The sequence below is a fragment of the Ranitomeya imitator genome, chromosome 4 (genome assembly GCF_032444005.1).
Source record: "Ranitomeya imitator isolate aRanImi1 chromosome 4, aRanImi1.pri, whole genome shotgun sequence".
In the NCBI taxonomy this organism is placed as follows: Eukaryota; Metazoa; Chordata; class Amphibia; order Anura; family Dendrobatidae; genus Ranitomeya; species Ranitomeya imitator.
In genome coordinates, this window is record NC_091285.1 from 421595533 (window position 1) to 421618089 (window position 22557).

Here is a 22557-nt window from a genome sequence, read left to right on the forward strand (position 1 = left end):
ATTCTTTCATAGCTCCTTTTACGATATACAATTACGCATATAATGCAATTTATACATACATGATAGAAATGTGTGATATCTTTTCTACCTCGAATACCAATATAACTTATTTATATATACACTTATTTTTTATGCCATATTCAGTTCCCTTCATAAAGATTATTATGCCTTTAATAGCTGCTGGCCGGATGCCCTTCTCACGCGCCGTTTTCTTCCTGACTCATCCTTTATAGTCCCTGGCAGATCCGGTGATGTGTCAGACTACTTAAATTCCAGTCATATGCATTCGCAGGGTATTCAGGACCAGGTCGCCACCAGGGTTCTTGTTCCTTCTTTTGGGTGTGGATGGTGTATTAGGAACATAATCATGTCATTATGTAGTAGGTCCCTGTATTGATTGGCACTTGTGTTGCTTGCTACTTCTTGTTTACTTAGGTTCTTTTTAAGGAATATATCCAGTTACCAGACATAACGCTATTATCCTACAGATATGCGGTTAAGCTGCAGGTTCATAGCGTTATGCTGTAACTGCACACCCGGCCCTGACGGACACAGGCTCTGCATGGACCCTCAGATGTCAGTCAGGTTCAGGGGGCGCCCCCCCATTTCCATGATGGAAACTGAATGCTGGCGGGGAGAATAAAAGTTAATTTTCTCCCCACTGCATTTGGCTGCGTGCAGTCACCAGAGAGCATAACGCTATTAATCTACAGATTAACCACATCTGCAGGTTAATAGCATTATTTCTGGTGAAAGGTTCCTTTACATTCATTACATCTGTTTAATTTGACCAAATATCATAGGCCATTTATGTCTGATTATATTACAATTGTGCATACTCTATTTAGGGATCATATATTTTGAGTAGTTCATGTAATGCTTCTTTTCTTTAAAATTATCATGTTCTTGTAAATTCATTGATCTGACCTGTTTTGTATATTTATGCAGTCCCCACTAAAATATACCACTTACTATACCAGATCCTATATTTCTAAAAACACCTCTCACCCATTATACTTTATCAATTATGTTACCATAATTGTTTTACCAAATAAAGTACAATTCTTTTATAATGTAGTCCATTTCTCACTTTTGTATGTGGTTTGGTTTAGACTTCCTTGGAGATGCCTTATGTTTTATGCATAGGCATCTTCTTAGGTATTCTAAACTAAAGAAAATTGCCTGGATAAAAAATGATGGTAGGCTTGGAAAAGATTGAAAATATAATTGATCATAAGTATTAAACCAAGGTGTGTCCTGAACTTAGCGTCATAAATGTCTCCAAACTTGTAATCAGTCTACCTCAAGGGGGAAAAGTAGTCACTGTGTAGTTTGGCATCATGGAACGGACCACACTGGATACAAACCAAGGAAAGCTAAAGTTGACACTGCAGATTCAGAAGAAAATTATAGATAAACATGATCTCTATCATGTGTTTTTAGTAAAAACTAAAAATCATCTTCCAACATCTTGATGTTTATGTTATGTGCAACTGGAGTATTATACATACACATGAAAGATCTATGGGAGTTTAGCTAATCACCCTGGCTGTGGTCACAAGGGGAAAATTGGGTACTATTCTTAATCTCTTTAAGGGTACGTTCACATTTGCGGTCTGCGCCGCAGCGTCGCCGCCGCAACAAAACGCATGCGTCGTGCGGCCCTATCTTTAACATTGGCGCCGCATGGGGCCGCATGTGCACGCGTTGTGTTGTGTTTTACGCCGCATGCGGCGTTAGGGCGCACCTGTCTGGGCGCGGCAACGCAACATGTTGGATTTTTTGTGCGGCGCCGACCTTTTAAAAAACGCATGCGTCGTGCGGCCCTATCTTTAACATTGGCGCCGCATGGGGCCGCATGTGCATGCGTTTTGCTGCGTTTTTGTTTGCGTTGTGGCGACGACGCTGCGGCGCACAACGCAAATGTGAACTTAGACTAATTTGTCAAAGTCCAGAAAGAATAGACTACAAAACAGGTAAACTTCAAGGGCAAAAGTACACTATCTGCTGCCTTGGTCAAAGTAGATTTCATGGAAGATAAACAGAGGTGAAAAGCACTGTTGAAAACAAATCCTAAGAACAACAAGACTGGAAGTTTCCAAAGTGGACAACATCTGCAAAGAGTTTGTATGTTCTCTCCGTGTTTGCGTGGGTTTCTTCCGGGCACTCCGGTTTCCTCCCACATTCCAAAGACATACTGATAGGGAATTTAGATTGTGAGCCCCATCGGGGACAGCGATGATAATGTGTGCAAAACTGTAAAGCGCTGCGTAATATGTTAGCACTATATAAAAATAAAGATTATTAAGATTATTAAAGTGCATGGACAAGGAACAAAGCTTCTGGAAAATCATCCTTTAGATAGGCAAGACAAAACTAGAGCTTTTTGGCATGCACATCAGATCTATGTTCACAGACAAAAAAAATGAAGCATACAGAGAAAATAATATTGTACCATACTGTGAAATAGGAACAAGGCTTGATTAGGTTTTGGGGAAACCTCTGGCACAGGGTGTCTTGACTATGTACAGGGCACAATGAAAAGGCACGGTGAAGCAAAATGTGCTGCCCCGTGGCAGAAAGCTTGGTCCTCCAACAGGATGATGGCACAAACCCCAGCTAAAACTATACAAGAAAGGCTAATGGCACAGCATTGGACAATTCTGTAGTGGCTTCTACAAGCCCTGATCTAAACTCTATTGAACATCTCTGTAAGAGCTCATACTAACATGCGAGAAACTCAGATGAGTCTCGCACGTGAATACCCGGCACTCAGATCGATGCGTGCAGCCACACAGCAATACATACAGATGCACACTCCGCTCCTGAGGGCCAGGTATTGACATGCGAGACTCATCCAAGTTCATCGCATGTGAGTATGAGCTCTAAGGAGCTGAAACAAGGAGCCTGGAGAAAGCACCCTTCAAGCCTGAGACACCTGGAGTATATAGCTCTTCAGGAATGGGCCAATATATCTGTGGACAGGTGCAGAAGTCTCATTGAGAATTACAGACATTGCCTCAGAAAGTTATGCAGAAAAATGTTGTTAAGTGTACTATCATTTGCTCCAGGCCATTTTTATTAGTGTGATTTTGAATTGTGATTCAAAGGAAGAATAAAAAAAAAAATCTGCTTTTCATTAGTTGATATTCAGCCACGCCTAATTAACTTGAAACTGACAAAAGTAATTTTATTTCTATACCCATTGTGTGGTTTGCTTTTTACTTTAAAAGAAGGTTTTCAACAGATATCCATGTGCAAATAAAAATACTGAGAATACGCTACAAACAAGTAAATCATCACATTAACAGCTTCAACGATCCAGTTTGGCAAATATTACAAAGCATGACGGCCAGCACAGCTGGTTTCTCACTTCTAGAAAGGTGGAGAATCTTGGAGCATAAATGATGAAGGTTGAACTGATCATTCCAATGAATATAACTGCAGCCAAATTGTACAACTTTTCTGATGTTTGCGAAAAACCAACACAACAGGAATAGCTTAAATAGTGAAATACAACTAATGACAAATGGTTTCTCAAAATTTATAATGAAACGCCACTTCTGGAATCTCTTCATGAAAAGAATCTTTAGTACTTTGTTTATTACCTGCTGCAAATATATACATAGCCAGACACCAGCTTCTGGAGGTATTTCAGCGAAATCTTAGCTCATGGACAAAAGTATCCAGTTCACAATTCTTCGATTATCAAGCGAGATCCAAAAAAAGTTCCACTCCAGTTTAGTTTTGTTTAAAGTTTAGCAGTGGAGCAGGGTCACTAATCTAAGTTCCCAGCACCTCATGTTATACGCAGTCACCGTTTTCAGCTCTTCCCGGCCCCGCCATCATGTGACCACAACCTCTGAGTGACTGGGCTGATACCTAGGATACTAGGTGCAGGGAACTTAAGATTAGTGGCACCACTCCAGCAGTAAAGTACGTAGACAGCAGACAAGAAAGAGATACATAAATATAAAAGCATTCAATGTTCCTAGAGCAGGAAAATAGTTCCTCAAAGTTCAAAAGTTATAGGAACACTTAGGAGAGTCCCACAAGATGCCCCCAGATTATTGAGTAGGCAGGTGGTCAAATAACGTCAAGTGCCTGCAGAACACTCAAGACTGGGCAGGAACACGTATTCGAAGATTTCAGTTTGCATAAGGCATAGAACACTGAAGGTTTCCATAAAAGTGCTCTTATTTATGAGCATCCTGGAGGTGTATGTCTTAATACTGCAGTTTTGGGGGCTCTACTGTGTAGAGTGACCACACAATACTGAAACATAATTGTACCTATGTAACAGCAATGGGTGGCAGATAAAGACTAAAGCATACACTGGGGAAAAATAATAAAAACACTGCTTCTAATGAACCATGGCCAGCTTGGTGATGCTTTGCTTATTCTTGCATTGGAAATTTGCACTGTCTGGAGGGCAAAATAGTTTCAACTGCATTTTAGCAAAATCCTAGGAGAAAGTCTGGTAGCTTTTCTGATGAAGCATGATCATTGGACCCTCCAACAGGACAATGATCTTGAGCATACCTTAATGTCTACCAAGCTTTGATTTCAGAAGTCATCCAGAAACTAAGTTGAATCAGATAGAAAATTTGATATCTAAAAAGGCTGTTGAAGCCACACACTGAAGGCCCCATAAGAACACTGCCAGAAGGTGGTCTTTTCCTATACATTACATTTACAGCAGTTCGTAACAGGCAAAGGTGCTCTACTAAATATTAAAGATGCTTGTCATGATGGTGTTGAATAAGTCTCAGATCCAAGTAGTCAGTAAAAGTGGCATTGTGTGTTGAATTTGGAGAAACTTGTAATTGTGTTGAGCAACTTAAAATTTGTTTTGATTGGTATATTACAAGTGGCTGAAAATTGGCAAACTGTGATAACTAGTGATGAGCGAGTATACTCGTTACTCGGGTTTTCCCAACAGAATGAAACACTGACCAGTAGAAAAATATCTGAGGGTTCTTAGACCTTAGTTGATATTTTGCAAACTGCATAATCCAATGCCAGTGAGAGAAAGTTCTTTAGTGGGTGGACTATACCCCATTCAATTGGAGGAGAGCCAACTGCAGATCCCCCTCTGCCCCGCACCTGCCTCTACAGTCTGAATGAAATCTGTTTGCACCAGCAGCATCACTTAAGAGGATTTTCACACTCCGCTACGACAGGCACAGATGCAGTGGAAGCCAAGTGTCAAGATTTGACATTTTTATTAATCTCCTTGTGACGGTTTTTATTAGTGTCCAGGAAATATTTATGTATGCGATACATTTTTAATAAGAGTATTTTAGATAAAATTCTAAAGCACATTAGATAATCTGAATTGTAATATAGCAATTTAGGAATTAAAACCTCCCTGGCTTTAGTTCATAAATGAACAGTAGAGGGCACTATACGCCTTCTAACCAGAGAAATATGCCAGTGATCTGGTGATTCTTTTTACTGTAGCTATAAGTTGGAGCCAGGGCATAGATCATTATGGAGTTTATTGTAGATCTGCCTAACATTGTAAACTACAATTTTTTAAGTCATACCAACTAACACAGTAGTGCTAATGTTTGTCTGCAGACCAGTGCTAAAATTGCAGCTTACTATCCAGCGTCACCAGGCAATGCTTCATAAAACCAGTAGAGAGCAGTAGGAAGATCTGAAACCTTGTGGCCCAAGAGAACGGACATTGCACATCCACAACTTACCTTGCCATTTTTTAAGCATTGAAGATAACCATTTTTGACAGTTGTCATGCTACAGCTCTGCTTAATACCTTGATGCAGAACACTTTTTTGAAGAGTAATACTCTTGGATTAGAGAACCCATCATATGGTTTATGCAGATTGCGGAGGATGCAGGACACGTCATCCACATCAAAGCCAGAGGAGGAGCAGAGAAGAGGCACAGATGCCACAGCAATGGCACCCACTGAACCACACCATTTGCTTTACATACAATGTTGGAGAATCTCAAAAAAGGTACTCTTGGGGATAAACAAGGGGAAATCAAGAAAATAACTTTGTTAGACAATACATGAGCTGTGAAAGATGGTGGCATGTGTTCACAAAAAAAAAAAAAAACCCTGGTTAAAAGTTCCTCTTCACTTATGAAGCCAATGAGCTTATAAGCCCCTGTACAGCAGTGCACACAGGGCCTGAAGAAACCAGGTCTATAATTCATTTTTCAGCACTATGCACTGCTGTAAAGGTACCATATTATTGAGAGTCACCTCTAAAGACAGCATTAGATCGAAGAATGCCAGACTATGCATAGCCCAATTAAATCCAGCAACAGTCTTTATATCTCACAGATGACGAAAACGTTCGAGAAACTTGCCATTTTATTACCACAGTTAGTCCAACTTTCTAATGCTGATCACAGACAGATTTATATAGCTTAGTTTTGTGTGATGCTGCTATACTCAGGTACTAAATAGCTCCTGCCCTGCCACCACAAAGCCAGCAGACTGCTGAGAAATGTGCTCTAAAATACAACTTTGAGTACAATCTTTTAAAGAATCACTGGTTCTACTAATCTAAACTCCCTGCTCCTAGAGTAAGGGTATGTGCACATGCTGCAGATTTGGCTAAAGTTTTCCATGCGTTCTACAGTACCATGTTAACCTACGGAAAACCAAATCCGCTGTGCCCATGCTGCGGAAAATTCCATGCAGAAACGAAGTGGTTTATTTTCCACAGCATGTCAATTCTTTGTGCGGATTCCACAGCGTTTTACACCAGTTTCATTATAGGAATCCACAGGTGTTAAGACGCAGGTGAAATCCACAGACCCGCAAACTGTGCACATACCCTTATACTTACCAGCTGCTGTCTTCAGTTCTTCCCAGCATCGATCTAGCTGGCGGTGCCACCTGTTAGTCACACAATTTCTGATGGACCTATCACAAGCTCTCAAATTAAGTCTATAGAGTCTCGTTCTGGCTCTCAGACTTCTACAGAGTAGTGACTTCTGGATCACCCAGCAAACACTGAAGCAATCCAGCAGGTCATAACCCGCAGAAGACAGACACCGATGACAGATGAAGACAATAGCTGGCAATAATAATACTGGGGACGGGGAACTTGGGTTAGCAACACCACTCCTGTCTTTTTGTTTTGGTTTCTAAAATCGATGAAGCTTTACTAAATGGTCAACTGGCTGTTTCAGATTTCTGAATACTGGTAAGTTGAAAAGTGGAAATAATGTTTGGCAAAGATCTCCTGACTTAACTGCACATCCAAAATAAATATTAAAAGCACTCCAATCCATTTTTGTCCTCTTAATATAATGCAATCATATTATATAGCACTGTACTTAATTGCTCATTTTGCCTTTCTACCCAGCTAATATTTATTTCATTAGGTCTGACCTTGCATGATTAAAAACTGACTAGCAGCCTCCTTTTAAGCTCTATGTGAAAAGTGTACCTCCTGTTTCTCTGCAGGAGTCAGAAGATACTGCAAAAGGAAGGGGGGGCAGAGCAGCTGGGTCAGGATTTGGAGGGGAATGATACATAGAGCAGAGAAAAGAATTATCTGAATAGAATGGCAAAATATAAATACACTGCTCAAATTTTTTTTAGAGGGGACACAAATCCCAGATCCTAGATAGCACTGAATGAAATATTTCAGTTGCAAATCTTTATTCATTACATAGTGGAATGTGTTTAGAACAAACAAAAATGATCAACATTAATCAAAATTAATATCCCACGGAGATCTGGAGTTGGAATGATGCTCAAAATCAAAGTGGAAAATCAAATTACAGGCTGATCCAACTTCAGGGGAAATGCCTTAAGACAAGGATATGATGCTCAGTACTGTGTGTGGCCTCCATGACCTCACTACAATGCCTGGGCATGCTCTGAGGTGGCAGATGGTCTCCTGAGGGATCTCCTCCCAGACCTGGACTAAAGGATCCGCCAACCCCTGGACAGTCTCTGGTGCAACGTGACGTTGGTGGATGGTGTGAGACATAATGTCCCAGATGTGTACAATCAGATTCAGGTCTGGGGAATGGGCGGACCAGTCCATAGATTCAATGCCTTCTTCTTGCAGGAACTGCTGACACTCCAGCCACATGAGGTCTGGCATTGTCCTACATTAGGAGGAACCCAGGGCCAACTGCACCAGCATATGGCCTCACAAGGGGTCTGAGGATCTCATTTCGGTACCTAATGGCAGTCAGGCTACCTCTGGCGGGCACATGGAGTGCTGTGTGGCCCTCCAAAGAAATACCACCTCACACCATTACTGACCCACTGCCAAACCGGTCATGCTGAAGGATGCTGCAGGAAGCATTTTGCTCTCCATGGGGTCTCCAGACTGTCACATGTGCTCAGTGTGAACCTGCTTTCATCTGTGAAAAGCACAGGGCACCAGTGGCAAATTTGCCAATCCTGGCGTTCTGTGGCAAATGACAAGCGTCCTGCACGGTGTTGGGCTGTGAGCACAACCCCCATCTGTGGACGTCAGGCACTCAGACCATCCTCATGGAGATGGTTTCTAACCGTTTGTGCAGACACATGCACATTTGTGGCCTGCTGGAGGTCATTTTGCAGGGCTCTGGCAGTGCTCCTCCTGTTCCTCCTTACACAAAGGCTGAGGTAGTGGTCCTGCTGCTGGGTTGTTGCCCTCCTATGGCCCTCTCCACATCTCCTGATCGGTCTCCTGGTAGCGCCTCCAGCTTCTGGGCACTACGCTGGCAAACACAGCAAACCTTCTTGCCACAACTCGCATTGATGTGCCATCCTGGATAAGCTGCACTACCTGAGCCACTTGTTGTAGCATGAGAGACTACAACCCATACGAATGTGAAAGCACAAGCAACATTCAAAAGTGAGCAAAACCTCACCCAGAAAGCATTGGTACTGAGATGTGGGCTGTGGTCCGCACCTGCAGAACCACTCCTTTGAGGGTGTCTTGATAATTACCAATAATTTCCATCTGTTGTCTATTCCATTTGCACAACAGCATGTGAAATTGATTGTCAAACAATGTTGCTTCCTAAGTGAACAGTTTGATTTCACAGACGTTTGATTTACTTGGAGTTATATTCTGTTTAAAGGGACACTGGCACCTGAACTTGGAGGGAACAATCTTCAGCCATGGAGGTGGGGTTTTTGGGTATTTGATTCACCCTTTTCATAACCGCTGGCTGCAATATTGGATTGAAGTTCATTCTCTGTCCTCCGTAGTACATGCCTGCACAAGGCAATCTTGCCTTGCACAGGCGTGTCCTATGTAGGACAGAGAATGAACTTCAATCCAATATTGCAGCCAGCGGGTAAGGAAAGGGTGAATCAAACACCCAAAAACCCCGCCTCCATGGCTGAAGATTGTTCCCTCCAAATTCAGGTGACAGTGTCCCTTTAAGTGTTCCTTTATTTTTTTTGAGCAGTGTATATATTGATAATTAAAAAGGGAACCCGTCACCCCAAAAATCGAAGATGAGCTGCAGCCACAGGCATCAGGGGCTTATCTACAGCATCCTGGACAGAGGTTACTGAGGCTGCATTCCCAGCGGGACTATAGTGAATTGTGGTGGCCTCCCTCTGGAGATATTCATGCTAGCACAGTGAGAAGAAAGAAGAGAAAAAAAAACTCATGTTGTAGAGGAGAGTTCACTGGGAGAATTTCACTATGGTGAACTCACCTCTGTACCATGAGACTCACAGTGCTAGCAGGGATCTCAGATGGAGCTCACCGCAGTTCATTGGATGGGCTGGGAACGCAGCCTCCGTGACAACTTTTTTTTTTTTAATCAGATATTTTTTATTAAACCATAAATATTGTACATAAACAATAAAAGGGATACTTTGTTATCAGCAATATACCAATGTACAATACTTTTTTAAAGAAAACATATTTAGTCCCAAACCGAACTCCCTCCCCCTTGCCCCCCCCCCCCCCTTTAGAGACCTGTCCAGAGTCGACCCCCCCTACTTTCTCATATATAAAAGTACAAGAAAAGGAAGATGACTTGTCAATAATCCTCCCAATGGGGCAAAAGGTCTTTAGATCACATTGATTCAAGCCACAGGTTCCACAACCTGTCAAAGAGGTCCGTCTTGTTCCGCCTAACGTAGATACTCCTCTCCAAAGCAATAATATGGTCCACTTGCTTCATAAAGTCTCTCCTTGTTGGTGGCTCTTCCCTAATCCAGAATTTGGCGATCAACTTTCGCGCGATAAATAACAGTCTAGCAATAACCATTTTATACAACTTATCAGTTATAATCTCCTCAACATAGCCCAAAACACATACCATTGGATCACGCGGCACAGTGCAACCATATGCCAGTCCCACTTTATTTAGCACCACCACCCAGAAGGAGGACAACCTGGGGCACTGCCACAGCATATGAAGGATGCCCGCCTCGGACTGCGAGCATCTGGGGCATTCTGAACTAGATCTCAATCCGGCTTTGAATAACATATCCGGAGTTCTATATGCCCTATGAATAACAAATAGTTGTGACAGCCTCCCAGGCTCGCTCATTGATATTTTGGGCACATAGTCCAGTACTGATTCCCAATGATCATTATCAATCGCCCCCAGGTCAGCCTCCCATTTCGCCCTTGCTCTAATAGGGTGTTCCTCCAAGAAAGAGAATAAAAGGAATTCGTATATTCCCGAGATTACCCCCTTTGTGCCACCCCCTACAAGGATAAAATCCAGCATAAGGTCCACCTGGATTTCAACGGGTCCTCTCCTACACTGTGCCCGGTGCGCATGAGAAAAACGGCGGTATTGAAACAACTCAGAGTCCGGTAGTAAAAACTCCTCCTGCAATGCCTCAAAGTCTCTAATTCGGCCCTGATGTAGAATCTGGCCCATCCGAAAGATGCCCGCCTCCCTCCAAATATGAAATCCCTCCATCTGTCTAAACTCCTGTAGGACACAGTTATTCCAAATGGGTGAGAATTTAGTGAGTGCGTGCACACCCCTAATCCCCTTAACTTTGTCCCAAACCTTGTGAATGAGCCTAATAGTACAAAATTTAGAGCCCTTCTCTCGGAAATGTCCCCCCTCCAGACCCTCACTCAATACCTTTGTCCCAATTAGTGATCTCAGGCTGCAAGGTGCCTGCGTCCCACCTGACACATCTCCCCATCCCTTGAAATGCTGACACTGAAGCCAAAAAGTACAACCACAGATTAGGCAGTACCACCCCTCCCTCCGTCTTTGGTCTCTGTAGAGTTTCCTGTTTAAATCTGGGGCTCTTTCCGCTCCAAATCAGCTCCCCAAACAAAGATCTAATCCTCCGAAACCTACTCTGCGATATCCATATAGGGGAGTTGTGCAGTACATAAAGTAGCTGCGGCATCACATTCATCTTTATCAAGTTTATCCTGCCGATTACTGATAAATGTAACGTCCTCCACGCCTGGACCTTAGTACGTATCCTACGCAGAAGAGGTGCCAAATTCAGTTCCTCAAAACTAGTAAAAGGGAGAGCGATCTGACCTGTGGCAACCTTGATTAGGTCACCACTGCTCACTGATTCTGTGCTCGCAGAAGCTCATTCAGTGGTTCTCAGCCTGGACGGTCGCATCTTTGCACCGTCCAGGTTGAAAACTAATAACCCGTAGACATGGATTACAGTGTGTGACAACACATTAGACATGTGAGGTATATTGATTTTTAGAAATTTGTTTCATTACAGGACACAAGGGATTCATTGGAATGTGCTTTATACACATTTGTTATTTAAGTAAAAAATGAAGTGTGCTTTGTTTTCATTTCAAATAAAATACTTTAAATAAACACACAAGAAGAATAAAGTATTTATAGGATTGGTAATGGATAGGCGTCTCAGACCACTCTATTACTAAGCTGCGAGCTTGGTGTCAATACAAAGGAAACACAATCCCCACAAATATGAACCCCATTTGCCAACGCTACAAGTGGGAATAGTCGTGAAAAGCGCCAAAATTGGTGCATCTAACAGATGTCTTTTCTGGACAGCTGTAGGCTGCTATTAGGCTGGGGTGGAGGGGGGGGGTCAATATTTAAGGCCCATAACCAGCCTGAGATTACCAGCCCCCAGATATCTGCTTTTGCCAGGCTGAGTGTCAAAAAAAAAAGGGGGGGGGGAAATTATTCTTTTAACCCCTTTACCCCCAAGGGTGGTTTGCACGTTAATGACCATGCCAATTTTTAAAATTCTGACCACTGTCCCTTTGAGGTTATAGCTCTGGAACGCTTCAATGGATCCTGATGATTCAGACATTGTTTTCTCGTGACATTGTACTTCATATGATGGTGGTAAAATTTGATATTATCTGCGTTTATTTATGGGAAAGAAAAAAAAAGGAAATTTGGTGAAAATTTCACGATTTTCCAACTTTGAATTTTTATGCCCTTAAATCAGAGATCTGTCACACAAAATACTTAAGTAACATTTCCCACATGTCTACTTTATATCAGCACAATTTTGGAAACTTTTTTTTTTTTCTTAGGGAGTTACAAGGGTATGTGCACACGTAGAATTGAGCTCTGCGGATTTTTCCGTAGCGGATTTTAGAAATCTGCAGGTAAAAGGCATTGTGTTTTACCTGTGGATTTACAGCGGTTTTTTATGTGGATTCTACCTGCGGTTTTACACCTGCGGATTCCCATTGTGGAGCAGGTGTAAACCGCAGCGGAATTCGCACAAAGAATTGACATGCTGCGGAATGTAACCCGCAGAGTTTCTGCGTGTTTTTTTCTGCAGCATGGGCACTGCGGATTGCAGTTTCCATAGGTTTACATTGTACTGCAAACACCTGGAAAGCTGCTGCGCATCCGCAGCAAAATCCGCAACGTGTGCACATAGCCTAAGGGTTAAAAGTTGACCAGCAATTTCCCATTTTTACACCACTTTTTTTTTGGGGACTACATCACATTTGAAGTCACTTTGAGGGGTCTATATGATAGAATGGTGTCACATTTGGGTATTTTCTAAAAACCGCACCCTCAAGGTGCTCAAAACCCCATTCAAGAACTTTATTAACCCTTCAGGCGTTTCACAGGAATTTTTGGAATGTTTAAAAAAAATTTTATTTTTTTTTTCTACCCAAGATTTACTTCAGCTCCAATTTGTTTTATTTTACGAAGGGTAACAGGATAAATTGGACCCCAAAAGTTGTTGTTTAATTTGTCCAGAGTACGCAGATACCCAATATGTGGGGGGGGGGGGAACCACCGTTTGGGCGCATGGGAGAGCTCAGAAGGGAAGGAGCGCTGTTTGGAATGCAGACTTAGATGGAATGGTCTGCAGGCGTCACATCTCATTTGCAAAGCCCCTGATGTACTTAAACAGTAGAAACCCCCCACAAGTGACACCATATTGGAAACTAGACTCCCCCAGGAACTTCTCTAGATGTGGTGTGAGAACTTTGAACCACCAAGTATTTCACTACAGTTTATAACGCAGAGCCATAGAAAAATCATTTTTTCCCCACAAAAATGATTTTTTAGCCCCCAAATTAGTGTTTTCCCAAGGATAACAAGAGAAATTGGACCCCAAAAGTTGTTGTCCAATTTGTCCTGAGTGCGCAGATACCCCATATGTTGGGGTAAACCCGTTTGGGCGCACAGGAGAGCTCGGAAGGAAAGGAGCACTGTTTTACTTTTTCAACGCAGAATTGGATGGAATTGAGATCCGACGCCATGTCGCATTTGGAGAGCCCCTGATGTGCCTAAACAGTGGAAACCCCCCAATTCTAACTGAAACCCTAACCCAAACAAGTCCCTAACCCTAATCCCAATCGTAAACGTAATCCAAACCCTAACAGGAAAATGGAAATAAACACTTTATGTTATTCTTTTTCTTTAACTAAAGGAGTTAAGGGGGGTTTGATTAACTATTTATAGCGGATTTTGTTAATGGATTTTTAGGATTTAGTGTGTGACAGCTGCCAAACACTTCATTGCAAAAAAAAGTTTTTGCGTCTCCACATTTTGAGAGCTATAATTTATATATAATTAGCGTTTATACCGTTCCACGTTTAGTAAAATTGATTAAGCAGTTTTATTCTTCGGGTCAGTACGAATACAGCGATACCTCATTTATATTACTTCATGTTTTGGCGCTTTTATACGATAAAAACTATTTTGTATAAAAAACTTATTTTTGCATTGCTTTATTCTGAGGACTTATTTTTTTCTCTGATGACACTATCGCGGCTCTTTTTTTGCGGGACAAGATGTTTTCAGCTGTACCATGTTTTTTTATATCCGTCTTTTTGATCGCATGTTATTCCACTTTTCGTTTGGTGGTAAGGTAGTAAAGCGTTTCCCTTTTTTACGGTGTTCACTAAAGGGGTTAACTAGTGGGACAGTTTTATAGGTCAGGTCGTTACGGATGCGGCGATACTAAATATGTGTACTTGTAGGCTGCAGTCACACTAGCAGTATTTGGTCAGTATTTTACATCAGTATTTCTCAGCCAAAACCAGGAGTGGGTGATAAATACAGAAGTGGTGCATATGTTTCTATTATACCTTTCCTCTAATTGTGGCTTACAAATACTGATGTAAAATACTGACCAAATAATGCTAGTGTGACAGCAGCCTTAATGTTTTGGGGTTTTTTGTTTAGCTAAAGAAATGCTTTTTTTATTTTTACTTTGTCCCAGGGTAGGACATCATGTTATAGTGTCAGATCGCTGATCAGCGATCTGACAGGCACTGCATGGAGGCTTCCCGACGCCTGCTCTTAGCAGGCACTTGCAAGCCACCTCCCTGCAGGACCCGGAAGGAGCCCCGCATTTGGATCCGGGGCCTGCAGGGAGGAGGACGTAGGAGACCCTCTGAACAACGCGATCACATTGTGTTGTTCCGAGGGTCTTAAGGAAGCACGCAGGAAGCCCCCTCCCTGCACAATGCTTCCCTATGCCGCCGGAACGCTGAGGTCATGTTTGATCGCAGTGATCCGAGGGTTAAAGTGCCAGGAGCAATCTGACAGCTCCTGGCACAATGCCGGATGTCCGCTGTGATAGTCAGCTGACACTTGGCTGCGGCTGATCGGTGATGACGTACTATCCCGTCGGTGGTCATAGGGGGTCAGATCACCTTCGACGGGATAGTACATCGGATGTCAGAAAGGGATTAAAGAAACAGCATGGGGACCAACCTTGTTAATGCTGACAGCTGAGGGTTGCAGCCCCCAGATGGCAGTCTTGCCTGGCTGGTTAACAAAAATACAGGGGAACCCATTTAGTCATTATAAATTATTTATTTAGTGCACAGGCGATGGCTGATTAATACTACCATCAGACGCCACCTGCTCTCACTTATTAGCGGTAGGAGTCAGCTGATGGGAGTGGTTGTCCCATCAACTCATGCCAGTGACCGGAGGTAAACTTTTTACCTTCAATCACAGCTGCAGGCTCAGTCAATGATTTTACTGCCCTATCATGCACATGACAGCGTGGCAAACACTGGATGTTCAGGTCCCCTCATTCAAGTGAATGGGGTTCAGGTACTTTTTTTTGGCTCATGAACTCAATAGAGTTATGCCAAAAAGGAGTCCATTCTAGACCATGTAGCATGATGAAAAGTTGAAAATCTAAAGCATGCAAGTTTGTTTTATGTAAACAGATTCCAGGATTTGAGGTGGTTTTATTGCACACTATATGAAGCATTACCGCCATTAAAAAAAAAAAAAAAAAGAATCCGTACATGAAAATTGGACACGTGAATAGGACCCAAGCCACATGCAATTCATAGGCAACATCTATAAACACACCTCATCAGGAACATCCTTTGAATCTTGTTGAGAAGCCACTGCTCTGCGTGCAAGAGCTCCAGCACGAATGTTACTCAGGTAGATGTTACGCTCTGGTGGTGGACCGCCACGTGGTTGGCCTCTTACAGTAATAGCACATCCCGAGAGGACCTGTAAAATAAAAAGACAATTAGTAAAGAAAGTGCATTTCACTAGAATACAATAGGTCTCAATGGAATATAGTAAAAAAAAAAAAAAATTGCGATTAAAGCGCATCTCTACACAAGAAACTGATTATAGTTCAGGCCATTCATTTTCCAATTCATTATTAGAAATTAATGCCAATAACTTAGTATGCCGTGCGTCCCACTTGCTGATACAGTGCAGGAGCCTTGTAAACTCCTATGTAGCTTCCTTCAGCACTGAAGATGGTGGACAGCAGAAGAGGGATGCTACATATTTAGTTTAACCCACACCAGACTGCCCGGTACTGTGGATTATTGGCAGAAGTCGCCAAGACCAATTTAGAGAATTATACTGGAGAGTCTCAAACTAATTATATTCTAGTGAAACTAAAGGTGCACTTTATGGCTGAATGTTACCATATTCAGCCTAGTGTAATTTGAAATCTATGTCAATTATTGGGGGCACTTGTTTGAAGTCTGGGATCAAGAGGAAAAGATTTCATCTGTACCTGTGAAGCAGTGAGGCAGCAAGGGACTTAAAGGGAACCGGTCGTCACCCCTATATCGAAAATAAGCTAAGCTCACCAGAATCAGAGGCTTATCTACAGCATTCTGTAATGCTGTAGATATGTATCCTGAAAGATGAGAAAAAGAGGTTAGATTATACTCACCCAGGGGCGGTCCGATGGGAGTTACGGTCCAGGGCCTCCCATCTTCATAGGATGACGTCCTCTTCTTGTCTTCACGCTGCAGCTCCAGCGCAGGCATACTTTGTCTGCTCTGTTGAGGGCAGAACAAAGTTCTGCAGTGCGCAGGTGCTGGGCCTCTGACCTTTCCCGGCGCCTGCGCTCTGCAGTACTTTGCACTGCCCTCAACAGTGCAGACAAAGTACGCCTGCGCTGGAGCCACAGCGTAAAGACAAGTAGAGGACATCGTAAGAAGATGGGAGGCCTGGACCGCGATGCCCATCAGACCAGACCACAGCGGGACCGCCCTTGGGCGAGTATAATTAACCTCTTTCTCATCTTTCAGGATACATCGGGGGGCTTATCTTCAGATTCCAGAATGCTGTAGTTAAGCCCCTGATGCCGGTGGGCTTAGCTCATCTTCGATTTAGTGGGTGACAGGTTACCTAAAAATTCCCTTAAAATTACAGCCTGTTCCTGTCATTCTTCTACTGTATAGACTACAGGGACCCCGGGGAGGAATATAGAAACTTTTCTTCAAGTCATCTGCCCTCTTACCCAGGGAGGCCATGTGCTTCTGATTGTCCCATTTGAGAGACCCTATCTCAACTAAAGTTTCACACTGTAGACACCAAGGTATCAAATCATGGCCTGTGCCTCATAAGCCAAAATGTCTGCAGAGTGTGTAGATTAATGAATGTAGACTGACAAATGGCACGTATGAACTCTGGATATACTGAACTTTGATTAGTAGCATGTAGTGTATTTTAGGCTGTGCAAGAGTCAGACATTCATCCACATGAAGTTTATAAAACATTTGACGCAAAGTTACATATGATCACAATTGTTAAAGGGGTTGTCACACAAATAGTACATTTTAATCACCAGATCTTGCAATAAAAAGTTCCAGAGTTCAATGTGTTAAAAAAAAAAAAAAAGTTCCTGTGCCGAGAATCTTATACACGTGCCCCTGCTGTGTACTGTGTAATGGCTGTGTCTGACCGTACAGGTACATGGTTGATCATACCATGTCTTCAGGGGAGGAGGCAAAAAGAGTATGCACCGGACAGCACGGGATCAGAACAGATTCTTTGTGACGTTAAAAACAAGCAGCAATTGTTTCAACAGGTTTTACCTCAAAAAGAATCAGCTGTATATATTGTTAGGAGTAGAGTTCCCGCTGCTGCACAGGAGTAATCTCGAACCATGTCTGCTGCGGTCTCCCATTCTGCATCGGCCGCAGTGGAGCCTGCTCAGCAGAGACGTCGGTCCCAGCATCTCACTGACTGATGCCGGTTTTACACGTCAGTGGCTCCGGTACGTGAGGTGCCAGTTTCCTCACGTACCGGAGACACTGACTCACGTAGACACATTGAAAGCAATGTGTCTCTGCACATGTCGGTGTGTTTTCACGGACCGTGTGTCCGTGTGCAAAACACGGAGACATGTCAGTGTTCGTGGGAGCACACAGATTACACCCATTAGAGTCAATGGGTCTGTGTAAAACACGTACCGCACATGGATGCTGTCCATGTGCAGTCCGTGTGCCGTGCAGGAGACAACGCTACAGTAAGCGCTGTCCCCCCCACGTGGTGCTGAAGCCGCCATTCTCTGCGTTCGCTGGAGAGAAGATGAAAAATCCTTTTTTTTCCGTGTTTAAAATAAAGATCCCTGTCCACACCTCCTGTGCGCCCGCCCGCTGTTAATAAAATACTCACCCGGCTCCCTCGCAGCGTCCTCTCCGCGCCTTCTCCTGTATGAGCGGTCATGTGGTGCCGCCCATTACAGTCATGAATATACGGCTCCACCCCTGGGTGGAGCCGCATATTCATGACTGTAATGGGCGGCACCACATGACCGCTCATACAGGAGAAGGTGCGGCGTGGAGAGGACGCTGCGAGGGAGCCGGCTGAGTATTTTATTAACAGCGGGAGGGAGAGGGATCTTTATTTTAAACACGGAAAAAAAAAGGATCTTTCATATCTTCTCTCCAGCGAACGCTGCTGGAGAGAAGATATGAATGGCGGCTTCAGCACCAGATGCAGGGGACAGCGCTTATCTCTAGCGCTGTCTCCTGCACGCTCCGTGTGGTACCCAGTCGGCACGTGTGCCGCACGGATGGCCTACATGAGCTCACGGACACGGATAACTCCGGTACCGGAATTATCTGGACGTGTGGGACAGGCCTGATACTGTGCAACGGGTTACTGCTGCCTCTCCAGGCTCTATTGTACCCTGCACTGGTCTGCGGCGAGCAGGCTTTTCTGGGACTAAGTCCTGCTTTGCACACACTGAGCATGCCCAGAGTAAGATCTCTCAGTGGAGATCAAGGGTCACATGCTCAGGTACTACAGCAACTTCCATTGGTCCTCCAGGAAGGTCCTGTTCCTGATCAAGTTATGTGGCAGCCTTCCATTGGTCCTTCTGGGAAGGTCCTGTAGGTGCTACAGCTATAAAAGGTTCTCATGACCGCACGGCCATGCGCTATTATCAAATATGTACGAGCTCAGCGCCAGTGTGGTCGTGTATGCAGTCAGGGACCTGGCTGAAATAAGCCCCTAGAATGCTGGCACCTCCGGCGAGGAGTGTATGTCTGAATTCAGGGCTGGCTAATAGCCATTAGAATTCCGGCTCCACTGGAGAGGAGCTGCGTGTTGGTTGGACTGCATGACCACTGTCGGCTCTACACAGTAGCTGTATCCCCTGTGTGCTAAACAGGGCACAGCATTCCCTTTACTACGGGCTCTGTGAAGTAACAGTTCGTTTGTACCAATTTGCTTCGCCGCAGGTTCTTTCCTGCACAGTGGATCCTGGGTTGTGAACGCACCTATCACATTTAATAAATATATTCGGTGCGTTCCGCCAACCCTAACATATATGGTCGGCATTATCCAAAAAACCCTTAGGGGACCTCTATACTAACTGCAATGTTGAGAGGTACCTGGCCTATAGATGCCTTGTCCAGTCCCAAAAATTTCCTCCAAGAACATCATATCACTCGAATCCTCTCGCAATTTAGACGAAAGTATCCAGATAAGTCTTCCTAGTCATGGTTAGACCTCATGTTCAAAAGATCATTCCCTAGATTCAAACCTATATCGAGACTGTATTCTTGCCTTGTTTCCCCTCCTCAAAACTTTAAACCCACCTTTATCTACTCTTGGGAGACTGAACTTAAAATCAAGTTTTCAAATTATCAGGTTTCTAAAGTGCTCCATCACGCACGGGGTTTTTCACATTGCATCTTTCTCCAAGAGAATGCATACAAAATTTTTACGAGATGGTATATGACACCGGCTGAATTACACCACCTAGGATTGGCAGACTCGGATGTGTGTTGAGATGTAGAAGCCATCAGGGAAATCACATCCACATATTTTGGGAATGCCCGCTAATTAAAAACTTCTGGTCAAATGTTAATCTCATTCTCAAAAAGTTAAACCTGATCCAATCGGACTTGACAGCCCAAGAAGCTTTACTTTCAAGCCCATCAATCAACTTCAAACCCCATAAGCATGACCTTCTACCCTTGTTGCTTAGTGGCGCTAAACACCTAATCACTTTACACTGGCAGAGTGCGACCACCCCAACAATAGAGGAATAGTTCACTAAAATAGAACACATCTCTAGATTGGAAGAGCTTTTGAGCTGGGAGGTACATAGGCATCACTTGTATTTGAAAACCTGCAGGCCGTGGAAAACCTTTCAAAAGAACTATTAAGTTTTGATTATGCTTACAATTCTCACCTGTACTCTCGGCAACCTCTTGCAATAGAAGTTTGCTTATTATCATGAACATGTGTGTGCCCTTGTTACTGTTCTTATGGTTATCCCTGCTTTCCCCTCACCATCATCCCCAGTCTTTCCTACCTATCCAATTCCCCGTCCCCTCTTTGTCCTTTCTGATCATCCCCGCTCCCTTCCCCCTCACTTTGAAAGATGTTTTCTGGTTTAATCTTCTAACTAATGCTTTTACTGCATTATAAAGCATATACAGTATAGTTTTGTAAATTCTTAATTCCTAAATAAATGAAGAAAAAAAAAAAAAAGAATCAGCTGTAATCTCATGCTGTCTGTATACTCTTGCCTCCTTCCTTGTCCCTGTCTGAATATACTACAGCTCATGTCCCTGTACAGCCATTACACAGTAAACAGCAGTGGCACATTTATAAGAATCTCAGCACAGGAACATACAGTGGGGAAAAAAGTATTTAGTCAGCCACCAAATGCGCAAGTTCTCTCACTTAAAAAGGGGAGGCCAGCAATTATCATAGGTAGACCACATCTATGAGAGTCAAAGTGAGAAAACAAATCCAGAAAATCACCTTGTCTGATTTACAAAATTTATTTTGCAAATTATGGTGGAAAATAAGTATTTTGTCACCTTAAAACATGCAAGATTTCTGGCTCTCACAGACCTGTAACTTCTTTAAGAGGCTCCTCTGTCCTCCACTCATTACCTGTAGTAATGGCACCTGCTTGAGGTTGTGGACAGGTATCTTTAATACAATCTAACTTTTATAACAAGTTCAAACAGTCACACTCCAAACTCGACAGCTCTTTGGTCTTCACCATAGTGGAAAGACAGCAGAAACAAAATTGTAGCCCTGCACCAGGCTAGGGAGACTGAATCTGCAATAGGCAAGCATCCTGGTGTGATGAAATAAACTGTGGGAGCAATAATGAGAAAACGGAAGACATACAAGACCACTGAATCTCCCTCGATCTGGGGCTCCAAGCAAGATGTCACCCCATAGGGTCAACATGATCACAAGAACGGTGAGCAAACATCCCAGAACCACGCGGGGGAACCTAGTGAATGACCTGAATAGAGCTGGGACCACCATAACAAACACTACCATCAGTAAAACACTATGCCGCCAGAGACTCATTCTGCAGTGCCAGACATGTCCCCCCTGCTTAAAGGGAATCTGTCACCTCAATTTTGCGCTATAAACTGAGGCCACCACCATCAAGGGCTTATCTACAGCATTCTGCCCCCAATGTAACCTGAAAGATAAGAAAAACAAATTATATTATACTCACCCAGGGGCAGTCCCGGTTCGGGTCCAATGGGCATCGTGGTCCGGGTCCGGCACCTCCCATCTTCATACAATGCCGTCCTCTTTACTCCCTGCCGCGGCTCCTGCGCAAGCGTAATTCTCTGCCCTGTTGAGGGCAGAGCAAAGTACCGCAGTGCGCAGATGCTGGGAAAGGTCAGAGAGGCCTGGCGCCTGCGCACTGCAGTACTTTACGCTGCCCTCAGTCAACAGGGCAGATAAGTACGCCTGCGCAAGAGCCGCAACAGGAAGCAAAGAGGATGTCATCGTATGAAGATTGGCGTCGCGGTCCGGCGCCTCCCATCGGACCCGAACAGAACCGGGAACGCCCCTGCGTGAGTATAATATAATTTGGTTTTCTAATCTTTCAGGTTACATCGGGGGCTTATCTACAGGATTACAGAATGCTGTAGATAAGCCCCTGATGGCATTGGCCTCAGTTTATAGGGCAAGATTGAGGTGACAGATTCCCTTTAAGCCAGTACATGTCTGGGCCCGTCTGAAGTTTGCTAGAGAGCATTTGGATTGTCCAGAAGAGTATTGGGAGAATGTCATATGGGGTCTGATGAAACCAAAGTAGAACTGTTTGGTTTAAAAAAAAAAAAAAAAAAAAAAAAACACGTGTTTAGAAGAGACAGAATGCCGAGTTGCATCCAAAGAACACCATACCTACTGTGAAACATCGGGGCGGCAGCAACATCACGCTTTGGGGCTGTTTCTCTGCAAAGGGACCAGGATAACTGTTCCTTATACTTGAAAGAATGAATGGGGCCATGTATCGTGAGATTTTGAGTGCAAACCTCCTTCCATCAGCAAGGGCATTGAGGATGAGACATGAATGGGTCTTTCAGCATGATAATGATCCCAAGCACACCACCAGGGCAATAATGAATGCGTGGCTTCGTA

The 22557-nt window shown here is 43.6% G+C and overlaps 1 protein-coding gene across 2 annotated transcripts in view; it reads right to left on the reverse strand.

The window, feature by feature from the left end:
* SND1 (staphylococcal nuclease and tudor domain containing 1) overlaps window positions 1-22557 on the reverse strand; it is a 980965-nt gene that overhangs the window by 933304 nt on the left and 25104 nt on the right. For both annotated transcript variants that reach the window (XM_069765442.1, XM_069765443.1), the window contains exon 2: window positions 15742-15891. In XM_069765442.1, the coding sequence (XP_069621543.1) occupies window positions 15742-15891 (150 nt within the window). The remainder of the gene's footprint in view (window positions 1-15741; window positions 15892-22557) is intronic.